Source organism: Labeo rohita, chromosome 1, assembly GCF_022985175.1.
Source record: "Labeo rohita strain BAU-BD-2019 chromosome 1, IGBB_LRoh.1.0, whole genome shotgun sequence".
Lineage (NCBI taxonomy): Eukaryota > Metazoa > Chordata > Actinopteri > Cypriniformes > Cyprinidae > Labeo > Labeo rohita.
In genome coordinates, this window is record NC_066869.1 from 33,919,204 (window position 1) to 33,932,417 (window position 13,214).

Here is a 13,214-nt window from a genome sequence, read left to right on the forward strand (position 1 = left end):
ATTTGAATATTTGGAGTCTGAGGGTGAACTAAATATTGAGAAAAAAAAACTTTAAAAAAAAATTAAATATTGAGAAAATCACCTTTAAAGTTGTCCAGATGAAATTCTTAGCAATACATATTACTAATCAAAAATTATGGTTTGATGTATTTACAGTAGGAAATTTACAAAATGGAACATGGAACATGATCTTTACTTAATATTCTATTGACTTTTTGGCATAAAAGGAAAATCGATAATTTTGACCTATACAATGTATTTTTGGCTATTGTTACGAATATACCCGTGCTACTTAAGTTTCAGTCACTATAGGAATATACCTTACTGCGTGTCACGGCCCGGTTTGTAGAGTTAAATTAGAAAAAATAAACAAGTAGGGTGTAGTTTAGCGTGGCTCTTAGAACAGCATGTATGTTTGTCTGGAAACAGCAGGTATGGCACCGGCTCTGGATCTTCTCAGATGGGGTTGTGTGGAAACCAACTCCTGAGTTCTGGTTCTAGTTTTAATTTTGCATCTTGCATATCAGGCCTGGTTTGGGAAGGACTGGAATTTGTCAGTCTGAGCAGCTGAGTTTAGGTTTTTGATGGCAAGCTGTGTGTGTGTAATTGCGAGTCTATGTATGTAGACCCCAGTGTGCACACGTGTGTGTGCGTGTAGAGTGTGAGGCGTGTGGAATGTCTCACGGCAGATTAGGGTCACTCAGGAGACTGGGCCATGTTTACTCAGACGATGATTACTTCCTGTCTTTGCCCTGCCACCACAAAAAAGAACATGACAGGCACAAAGGGTTCCCTTTGCACATGAAATAACCACGCACACACATACATACAGTCCTTTTCCTCCAATCAAGCCCACTTTTACTCAAGTCCGATACTATCTGACCTTTAAAAGGCTTACGTTTAAAAAGAAACCCTTCCCCCAAAACCTCTTCTAAGTGTTCATAGGGACCTCATTATGCAAAATAAGAAAATTTGGTCACAGCTTGTTGTACAGCTAAATTGCCTTGTCAAGGGTTAGAGTAAATCAGGTGACTCATGGACCATGACTGTGTGTGTATGTGTGTGTGTGCATACATACGGGGTATTTCCATCATTTAAATGTGTAGAATGTAAAGAGACCTCATCAGATACGCACTAGTGCTCCTAAAGAGATTGGCCCCTCTAGCATGGCTAGCACCCATATAACCTTCTCTCCTCATTGGCTGGACGCTCTGACCTGAGAACTGCCTCATTCTACTGTGGTAGTAAATGTCAGGAGAAGATTTAATGGGGATGGGTCAGGTGCCTGGGCAAGACGCATCCACATATTAGCTTAAACAAAGCGTCCCAATGTGACACGCTCGACCTTCATCATGTTGGCGATGCCAACTCCACATGCCACATTGCGGAGTCACTTTAGTTAACTGGAGGCAGCATGACATAAAACAAGACAATCATAAAGGAAAACTCCACTTCCAGAGCAAAAATGTATAGATAGTATACTCACCTCTTTGTCATCCAAGATGTTCATGTCTTTCTTTCTTCAGTCGTAAAGAAATTCAGGATTTTTCTCCATATAGTGGACTTCTATGGTGCCTCGCTTTTGAACTTCCAAAATGTAGTTTAAATGCGGCTTTAAATGATCCCAAATGTGGTTGTAAACAATCCCAGCCGAGGAAGAAGGGTCTTATCTAGCGACCCCTATTTTCATAAAAATAATACAATTTATATACTTTTTAATGTCAAATGCTCATCTTGTCTTAATCTGCCTGAACTCTGTTTTTTTCCAGTTCATGACGGTTAGGGTATGTCGAAAATCTCCCATATCATGTTCTCCCTCAACTTCAAAATCGCCCTATGTCGCTGTTTTACCTTTTTTGTTAAGGGTGTTTGATCTTCTTTGCATGTTCACTTTGCAGACACTGGGTTGGAACTTCTGCAGCGATGTAGGATGATTTTGAGTGATTTTTGAAGTTAAGGGAGAAAATATGATTGGAGTTTTTTGACATACCCTAACTATCTTGAGCTAGAATACACAGAGCTCAGGCAGAGCAAGACAAGACGAGCATTTGAGATTAAAAAGTATTTAAATTGTATTTTTTAATGAAAATAACCAATCGTTTAGCTTGGTAAGACCCCTCTTCCTCGGCTGGGATCGTTTACAACCGCATTTTGGATCGTTTGAAGTTGCATTTAAGCTGCATTTTGAAAGTATAAACTCGGGGCACCATGGCAGTACATTGTATGGAGAAAAATCCTGAAATGTTTTTGTCAAAAAACATAATTTCTTTACGACTGAAGAAAGAAAGACATAAACATCTTGGATGACATGTTCTGGAAGTGAACTCCTCCTTTAAGTAAAGTTGTATAGTGGAGTCCAAAAGTATGAGACCATATATATAGTGCCCTCCACTAATATTGTCACCCTTGGTAAATATGATAAAAGCTGGCTCTGCATTGTTTATGTTTTTTATCTTTTATTCAAAAAAATCACAAAATTCTAACCTTTCATTGAAGTTAAACAATTGAAAAAGTGAGGAGAAACTCACATTACGAAATCTGAATAATTTTTAAATAGATTTCAGTATGTCTTATTATTTGGTATATCCACTTGCACGTCCTGATTTTGCTGAGTTAGATGTGTTCCTGGGTCAACATATTTTGTTGACCCTGGAACAACATTTTAATCCAAAAATGTAATCTTGACCACATCCCTACACCTAAACCTAACCTTACCCATGAGTAATCCCTGAAATCAGAAGAAAGGATAGATGAATGACACTGATGTAAAAGCACCAAACACTGATTGTAAGCCTAAACTTCACAAAAACTATAAACTGTTTTTTCAAATCTGATTGGTTAATCACAATGTTGTTCCAGGGTCAACAAAGCTGTTGATCCAGGAACATGTCGTACTTGGTAAAATCAGGTTCTGCAAATCCACTTCTTGCTTTTGAGCTGCACTCAACCTCTGTGAACTATCCAGCACAATTTCACAATATTCCAAAAAAAAAAATGATTATGTGATACAGTAGATGTAAGTGTATCATGATGTTTTGTACAATTCACATTTTATTTATTTTATTTTATTTTATTATTTTTCCCCTTGATTCCTGATGATCTCCAGTGTAGACTTTTGGACACCACTATATGTTCTTTGCCTGCACAGTTGACACCTTTGTGCACAACAGTATGAATGAACTGTACCTTTATCCTTAACATACTTGTTTTTGTCCCCCAAATGAAATATGCCATCTACCTCTACTGAGGTCTATGAAACAACTTTATTGAAGTAAATGTCTTACACAAATAGCGATCTGACTGAAAAAAGACTGAAAGATCTCATACTGAAAAGGTGACGCAATGTGGTTTTGCCCGACACCAAAGACTTGGTCAAGAAATGAAGAACTGATGCCACACAGAGTGTCAAATTCCATTGCTTTTGAGTAGAAATCAACCAATCATATAATTGAAACGAGGTGTCTTCCCTTACGTGGCCTCTTCTGAACCCCGCTTCTTTAGAATGGTATTTCCAGACACAGTAGTCCTGTCATCTGTGTTCCATCAATGCCTCTAATGAGATCACTAGTGGATTTACACTATATAAAGAAGAGTTTGTGTGGTGGAGGCTATTGTTACCAGCAGAGTGGGCCGAACCAGATCAAAGCAGGAGAGTGGGATGAAGAAAGAGAGATGAAGAGCAGAATAAGAGTTAGAACCAGACGGAAAGGATTGATGTAAAGAAGTGCAGTCTGAGCAGAGTGGAAAAAGAGAGAGGTGGAAGAGTGAAGAAATACAATGAGAGGGACGTGGAAAGCCTCCTGACTTCCTGATGCTTTCATGAATGCAGTTAGAGCAAAAGCAGCCAGACGAGAGCTGGGACATTTCTGGCATACCTCTCTCTCTCTCTTTAGCGTAGGATTGCGACAGATTCTCTATTGGTTCATGCAAATCCCATCAGAGATTCCAAATGCATCACACACAACTGAACTTCACCAAGCTGGACTGTGCAGCAGAGTGATACTTGCACTGATGCAGCAGGGCCAAGTGATCGAATATTCTTATTTAACAATGATTTTGGTGTCAGTAGAAAATTAGGCAGTTTCACAAGCGTCACAGCATTTTTTCAATGCACTTGAAAATTTATTTTGGTTTCATGAGCCTTCCTTGTGTCGTTCAATCTGTCTGTGAGTTAAATAAATAGAACAAAAACTCAGATTCAAGGATTTGTTGTAATATTGTTCATATATTAAAATGTTTTAGTGAAAAATATGTATTTGAAAATAAATATATTAGTGTTGTCAAATCGATTGATTGCAGTCAATCACATCCAGAATAAATGTTTGCGTTCACATAATGTACGTGTGTGTACTGTGTATATTTATATGTATATATAAATACCCTCTCATACATGTACATACATTCATTTGGATGTGATTAATCGATTTGACTACTAAATATGCATTTAGTGAAGAGTAATGTGATATATGTACACTACCAGTCAAAAGTTTTGGAACAGTAAGTTTTTAAAGTCTCTTCTGCTCATCAAGCCTGCATTTATTTGATCCAAAATACATCAAAAGCAGTAATATTATGAAATATTTTTACTATTTAAAATAACTACTTTCTATTTGAATATATTTGTAAAATGTAATTTATTCCTGTGATCAAATCTACATTTTCAGCATCATTACTCCAGTCTTCAGTGTCACATGATCTTTTAAAAATTATTCTAATATGCTGATTTGCTGTAAAAGAAGCATTTATTATTATTATTATTATTATTATTATTATTATCAATATTTAAAGCAGTTGACACAATTTGTAAGATTTTTTGATCAATAGAAAGATCCAAAGATCAGCATTTATCTGAAAAAAACAGTTTTTGTAACATTGTACGCTATACCATTCAAACGCTTGGTGTTATTTATTTATTTTTTTTATTTTTATTTTTTTTAGAAATGATAGAAATGAATACTTTCATTTAGCAAGGATGCTTTAAATTATACATTTAAAATATTACAAAAGATTTTGATTTCAGAAATGCTCAAAATGCTGTTCTTTTGAACTTTCTATTCATCAAAAAAGCTTGAAAAGTCTACTCAGCTGTTTTCAATATAATAATAATAATAATAATAATAAATGTTTTATTTAATATTAGAATGATTTCTGAAGGATCATGTGATTGGAATAATCATGCTAAAAGTTCTGCTTAAAAATCACAGCAATAGATTACATTTTTAAATATATTAAAATAGAAAACAGTTACTTTAAATTGTAAAAATATTTTACTGTTTTTGCTGTACTTTGGATCAAATAAATGCAGGCTTGGTGAGCAGAACAGACTTCTTTAGAAAACATTAAAAATCTAGATAGATATTTCATGGCTTTTATTTTTCAGTGTCGCTCTGCCTCATACTCTTTTCAGGGTCAAGATCCTCTCTTTAGTCTTTCTCCAGACTGCACACACACTTTTCTCTGCTTTAACACACTCTTACACACAGAAATGCACATAAATCCAACTCCTGTGTAGCCTTTCCCCATTATTATGATCATTATTTCCACCACTTTTCTTTTCTTACTTTTTTCCACACATTACTTTGTGTCGTATTAGCTGATATTGTCCAGGGCAGGTTAGCCGCTATCTCAAGGTGACGTTTATAGTCCTATATCTCTTCATTAGTGCCACCGTAACCCTGACTCTCTGTCTTTCTCAGGCTGTGGAGTCTCAAATCAGAAGTTTTGGACAGACACCCTGCCAGCTGCTAATTGAGCCCCACCCGCCACGCAGCTCTGCCATGCAGGTGGTGAGTAACACACACACTCACAAAACACTCTCACTGTCTAATTATCGTATATAACATGCAGACATTCACAAATTTAGCAACATGTCCACAAAACTGTTAAGATAAAGTCACATCATGCCTGTGTGTTGTCATATGATAATAAGCTCATGTCACTCTTTATTTGAATCAGGGACATGAAAATAAATGTGCTGAAAGTTTTTTTCTCCCTTTTGCTTACAACATTTTTACAGTCTCTTTTATCCTCAGTCGCTCTATAAGCAGGACCTAGTGTTGAATCATTAAGCATTCCGTGCACTTCCACCACAGAAAAAGGATTTCTGGGTCATAAAAAATGGCTCCACTTTATGGCTTAGTGACACATACTGATCTTGAACCAGGAAATACTGAACTAACAATGCTTGAGGGCACGATAATGTCATTGTCCACACCAAATAATGTTTAAAACAACAACTTTAGAACCCCCTTGAAAACAAGATGGGTTTATCCCAAAGATGAAAATTGTTGCAGCTTATTTTGCCATAAAACAAAGCTAGATGTGCGTATTATAAATATTCAATGTGCCAATGCGACGCCTCTTCAGTTCTTTATTTCGTTATTTACGCTGTAATAAATAAGTTGTAAAACAAGTTGTTTGGATAGGGTAGGCAGACAGTTCGACTCTCACGTCAGTGGAAACATAGGCCATGTCTGAGAGAGGTTTTGGTGGGTCCGTTTTTGGTAGCTAACGAGTTTGATAGCTGCCTGCTTAAATCAGCTTGTTTACTATTTTATGCTTTACGTCCCCACTCCTCTTTCGGTGATCCCCCAGCATGAGAACGGTCCCAGAAGTGGGAAAAGTCTTGTGGTTAAGCATAGAGCTCTGAGGTGATAGGGTCTTTAGTCTAGAAACTGAGAGACTGTGGGTGACAGCCTAGAAGACCCCATTAGCTGTGTGTTTTTGTGGTGATGACAGCCCCTGCCTGCCTGTGTGGAAACAAACTCACACACTCTCTTCTAAATGTCCACACGCAGATATAGTTATAGGCTCAGAACTTGATTTTGAACTTTTACACTAAACAATTTAAACAGCCTTTAAATACATAACACTCACACAATTTCAATCACACAGTCTAATCTATATAATGCATTTAGATTTTATTAATGCATTAGATTTTATTTTGAATTGAAAAGATAAAATTAGACTTTTGGGTGAAGAAGGCCCCAAGTGGCTTGTTGTTGCTAGTATTATTAAAGTGAATACTCATAGTAATTCTTGTTATTGTTCAGTAAACCCACAAATTATTGTAGATGTACATTTTCATTAAAGGGATAGTTCGCCCAAAAATGAAAATTCTGTTATTAATTACTCACTCTCATGTTGTTCCAAACCCGTAAGACCTTTGTTCTTCTTCGGAACACCAATTAAGATATTTTAGCTAAAATCCGACAGCTTTTTGACCCTCCATATGTAACTGAAATGTTCCCAGACCCAGAAACATAGTAAGAACATTGTTAAAATAGTCCATGTGACATCAATAGTTCAACCATAATTTTAAGAAGCAACAATTCTTCTCTTTCGTATCACCGTCACCAGCGGAGGACAGTAACGCAGAAGAGAAGAATTGTTGAATAAAGTCATTATTTTTGTTTCTTTGTGCACAAAAAGTATTGTCGTAGCTTTATTATTATGTCGTAGCTTTTTTGAATTACGGTTGAACCACTGACGTCACATGGACTGTTTTAACGATGTTCTTACTACGTTTCTGGGTCTGGGAACAGTTCATTGCTCTCTATGGAGGGTCAGAAAGCTCTCAGATTTCATCAAAAATATCTTAATTTGTGTTAGGGCTGGGCGATATGGCAAAAAATTAAAATCTCGAATTTTAAAAAAAAATTCAGAACATTTGACCGATTCTCTTAAACCTCTAATTAAAGAAAATTCTATTCCAAGAGTACCACACATGAAGTTGTCAACATGATGTAAATGTTAAACAAATCACTTAAAAGTTAAATGTCTTTGCAGAAAAGATGCATGAACTACATCTGCATCTTGTAATAACTTGTCTTATGCATATTATATGTTCAGAAATAGTACTAGGAAATGCTTTAAAAACGGTAAAAAAGGTCATTCAAATTTAAAATGACTTAAGGTGTAACCCCAGTAGACTATTATTAACTATAAATCTTATGCAAAAACAATGAACAGCAGCTTTCAGCCTGTCACCATGATGTAAAGTAGTTCTTTGCAGGTTTTTTATCCGCTTGCGCTGCTTTTCCATTGTTTCTTTCTATTTAAACATGGACCCGTTTGAATGTTGCACTCATGTCTCTTGCAGCGTCCTTGCATCTAATGCATGAAATGGCATTCTAATGGCAATGGCAACCGACATGCGGTTGGATCATTCTTTTCTCTTTACTGTTTGTTGTCAAACTGTCTAATTCTAACGTTTGGTAATATTTTGCGAAAAAAAATAAAATTGTGGCAAAACATTACATTCGAATTAATCGATAAATCCAGAAAAAACAAAGATGAACGAAGATGAACAAAGGTTTTACGGGTTTGGAACATGGGGACATGAGTATTTTTTTTGACAGAATTTTCATTTGTGGGTGAACTATCCCCTTAAAACCTACAGGTTAATTGAGTGAAAGCATTTTGAAATATCTTCAATTAAAATACAATAATATCTTTGCTTCCTTGCTCCAAAGATCCCAATCCCCACTGTACCACTGTTTTATTAGCCCGCAAAAGCCGCATTTTAAATTAGATGGTATGACAAGACAAGACTCTTTTGAATTAACAAATTTCATGCAGTCCTATACTGTATCTGGATTATACATTCAGCGTTGTTCTCTCCGTAATCCTTTCATCTCTCTTTCGCTCTCTCTCTGTACTTTCTTTCTGTCCCTCTAACATGTCTCCAGTAGGTTAATGAGAGTAGATCCTATGTTTAATGGCACTCACAGGCTGAACACTATTTAAGAGGCACTAGCTGTCTGTCTAATTTACTGCAGGCACACCAATTAGCCCTGTGTCTCCATACTGTGTCTAAAAATCACACACACGTCAGGATTAGACAGCACAGACATAAGACAACAGTTAGACGGGATTAAAGCAGTTTTATGGTGACATTGAGAGAAACATAGTAAGATATATGAGCTTATTTATAATAATACTTTCTACAATAGATTTCTATTTTAAACTATCAGAGCTAGACATTCTATATTTGAAGTGATTAATCTGTGCTGTATAGAAATACCATTATAAAGCAACAGCCAGACGTATCGCTGGTTGAAAGTGACAGTGCAGCTGCCCGGTCTGAACGCTATCTCCTGCCTCTACAAACACAGCCCTGCCTCACTGAGGAAGTCAACTTGATGGTTGGATGACTTTGCTGCCAAGTAATCAAACAGCTGTGTATATGCATATACCTTTTAAGCTTCTCTTCATCTGCTGATTTGTAAAGTGGAACGCAGGAGAACGCAGATTATAATGTTACTAATGGAGGTTGGAATATACCGTGGCAGCCTAAAGGAAAGTTCAGATTAATTTGAAATCTGCTATGATGTTTTGCAACTTCAGGCCTTTGCAAACGGTTTTCCTTCTGTTGATCTTGTATTCATTACTCAGGATATGTAACTTAGGGTGCAACTTAGCCTAACAGAAGCATTACTGGAGTTCTCAGAGGTCCAAAAATGTCAAATATATCACTGTTTTTTGTGAAACGAAAGTGTTTAGCTGCTTTGATTTCTCTTTCTCTCTCTCTCTCTCTCTCTCTCTGTCCTCTTTTCTCCAGCTTTAAATTACTCCAGCATCGCATTTGATCTGTTCATGAGCTTTATCACTAGTCTGCAAAAAAATAGTGCTTATCTAGAATGATATAGCAATACATGGCTAATATGAGCTAACAATTAGTTTGTAGGGCATTGCCAATGCAATCATGTACAGTCAAACCAAAAATTATTCAGACACCAGATATAATCTTTTTATATATATATTTTTTATTAGTGGGTGCAAGACACAATAGTTCATTTATGTAAGTGAGGATAGCAAAATAAAGTAAACTGTGACATATTATACCCAAAAAATCATCACACAGTGGACTACCAGTAAAATTGATAAATATTTGGGACCAAAAATTATTCAGAGACTTTGACCTTGACCCGTGTTTTTTCTTTAATTGCTAATGCAACCTTTTTACACTACAGACTGAACAAAATTAAGCATTGCTTGGTAATTGATCAACAACATATTGATAGTTGTATAAATATTATAATACTAACAGTTGTCTGAATTTTTGGTTGATTGTAATCCATTACATACCTTTCTAAGTTATCTGATATTATCAAGATGCATTTGTTTTGACATAGTTTAACTCTGAGTTCTTGTCATATTTTATTACCATTTTCTAAACTATAGTGAATAAACTTTGATAATGTGAGAAATGTTGGAGGTATCTGAATAAATTTTGGTTTGACTGTATTTATGCTATCACAATTTTTCTCACGAGGTTGTATTTATTTATGTATGTATGTGTGTATTTATTTAATTTATTGTTTTAGGTATAATTAATACATTTATATTATAATATAGAAATATATACATTTATGTTAAATATATTATATTTATTTGCTTATTTTTTGTTCATATGTAATGATAGTCACTATATGGAAATCATAAAGAATTTAACAATTCTGATTCTACTTAATTCCAGCTCATTAACAGTTCCATTAAAGGGATAGTTCACCCAAAAATGAAAATTTTGTCATTAATTACTCACCCTCATGTTGTTCCAAACTCGTAAGACCTTTGTTCATCTTCGGAACACAGATTCAGAAAGCTAAGGAATTTCATCAAAAATATCTCAATTTGTGTTCTGAAGACGAACAAAGGTTTTATGAGTTTAATTGACATTCAGAAGCTTGTTGTGAAGTCATAAGAGAATATTAGATTTTTAATTGTTATTGCAAATCTTATTACTGTTACATCTGCAAAAATGCAAACATTTCAGAATATGCAGCTTCAGACTGGTTCCTTCCAATCCAGTTGTGATACATTGTTATGTCTTACTAACCTCTGACCTCAATCTCAGCTTGTGTGCCCTTTTACACCGTTCTGTCTTTCGCTGCCTAATTTCCCATCTTCCTGCTTCTCTTCCACTTTCTTCGTCCTCTCTCCAACCATCACTCTCTTTGCCTCTACACTTCCTCGCTCCCTGCTGATGATGGCGGTCATGGACTCAACAGTATCTCCTTCTGCAGACCCCACTGATGTTCACAGAGCAGATGCAGCAGGATGTCATCATGGTACTCAAGTTCCCGTCCAACTCACCTGTCACCCACGTGGCTGCCAACACACAGTCAGGCCTGACCAACTCAGCAGTCATCACAGTCACCGCCAACCGCCTCTTCGCCGTCAACAAGTGGCACGGCCTCACTGGTGAGCAAGAACAATCAAACAGCAAGGTGTTTGGTGATGAATAAGAAGTTCATTTACACCTCTGATACTGGATAGTTTGTTAACCAGGTTACTCAACCCAATCTCAGAGAAAAACTAATGGTGATGATTTCGTATGAATTTCAATGTGATTCAAAAAGAAACATACAATTTTAAACATTAATCTAACTCTCTTTGGGGTGTAAGTAGACCATATGAAAACATGCAAATAAAATCACATAAATTAGCTACCAATTCACCAAAATGTAAAATTGTTACAAATTGCCACAAGGGTGTGTTGGGATTACGCCAAGTTTGATGTTAGATGTAGGATGACGTTCAGTTTCACACATTCTATAATGCAAACTTCAGTAGCTTGATGATCATCAGCTGCTTAGACATTGATGTCTCAGCCTGAACTGGATCAAATGTGACACTTCCTCTGCCTTGCATTCAGCTTCCTGTCCACCTCCATTTATCAGCCTCTTCTTATTTTTTTTATTTATTAGAGATCAATCTGTTTGAAAGAAGTGCTATGAGACATTCATCATAATACGAGGAAGGGAGGTTCTGGGAAGAATAATACATTTTAAATTAATGTTTTCAGAAACGAAAAATGCTGTTAAATACCTTTTAATGATTTATATAACAATCAAAGTGTTTTTTTCTTGTTTTTGACGTCACAGTGTACAGAGATGTGAATATAGCCAGGTTCACACCAGACAATTTTGGCCAAGATTTTGCTTTCTCATAGACATTTTGGCAAGCTACAAGCTGTCAATGTACAGTTCAAACAAGCAGTCGTACAAGACTGTAAAAATCTCCCTTTTTCAAAAGTTTAAAAATATCACACTGAATATACTCAAGCAGATTTTCACGTAATGCTGCTGATCATGTTTAAACGGTCACGCTTAAATGTGATAAAGTATGATTTCTGATCCTTATTGCATAACGTAAGGTATGTAAGCAAAATCCGAATTGGATTCCACATGTAAACACCTTTACAGCCATTTCAGCTCCAAACCGAAGAAACCCTGAAACTTTCAAAATCCTACTTTGTGCTGTCAGGTTTTTATGATTAGTTGATTTTTAATGTATGTGTATATACAGTTGAAGTCAAAAGTTTACATACACCTTGCAGAATCTGCAAAATGTTAATTATTTTATCAGAATAACAGGGATCATACAAAATGCAAATTGTTTTTTAGTACTGACCTAAATAAGATATTTCACATAAAACACATTTACATATAGTCCACAAGAGAAAATAACAGTTGAATTTATAAAAATGGCACAAAAGTTTACATACACTTGATTCTAAATACTGTGCTGTTATCTGAATGATCTTTCTTTTTTTTTCTTTTTTTAGTGATAGTTGTTCATGAGTATCTTGTTCGACCTGAACAGATAAACTGCCTGCTGATCTTCAGAAAATCTATCAGGTCCCACAGATTATTTGTTTTTTCAGCATTTTTGTGTATTTGAACCCTTTCCAACAATGACTGTATGATTTTGAGATCCATCTTTTCACACTGAGGAGGACTGAGGCACTCATATGCAACTATTACAGAAGGTTCAAATGCTCACTGATGCTCCAGAAGGAAAAACCATGCATTAAGAGCCAGGGGTTAAAATTTTTAAATTTGAAGATCAGGGTAAATATAAGTTATTTTGTCTTCTGGAGAACATGAAAGTATCTTCTGTAGCTTCTGAAAGGCAGTACTAAATGAACAAAATATATATTTGGGCAAAATAAGGAAAATGTACATATGAATGCATCGTGTTTCCTTCTGGAGCATCAGTGAGCATTTGAACCTTCTGTAATAGATGCATATGTTGAGTTGTCCTCAGTGTGAAAAGATGGATCTCAAAATCATACAGTCATTGCCGGAAAGGGTTCAAATACACAAAAATGCTGAAAAACCAAAGAATTTGTGGGACCTGAAGGATTTTTTTAAAGAATAGTGGGCAGTTTAACTGTTCAGGACAAACAAGGACCTCATGAACAACTA

At 35.8% G+C, this 13,214-nt stretch overlaps 1 protein-coding gene across 6 annotated transcripts in view; it reads left to right on the forward strand.

The window, feature by feature from the left end:
* Positions 1-13,214, forward strand: part of lrba (LPS responsive beige-like anchor protein) — a 301,281-nt gene that overhangs the window by 266,977 nt on the left and 21,090 nt on the right. For 3 of the 6 annotated variants that reach the window (XM_051123328.1, XM_051123244.1, XM_051123167.1), the window contains exons 48-49: positions 5,697-5,786; positions 11,013-11,205. In XM_051123328.1, coding sequence (XP_050979285.1) covers positions 5,697-5,786; positions 11,013-11,205 — 283 coding nt within the window. The remainder of the gene's footprint in view (positions 1-5,696; positions 5,787-11,012; positions 11,206-13,214) is intronic. The other 3 variants (XM_051123532.1, XM_051123474.1, XM_051123401.1) reach the window with 1 other exon arrangement.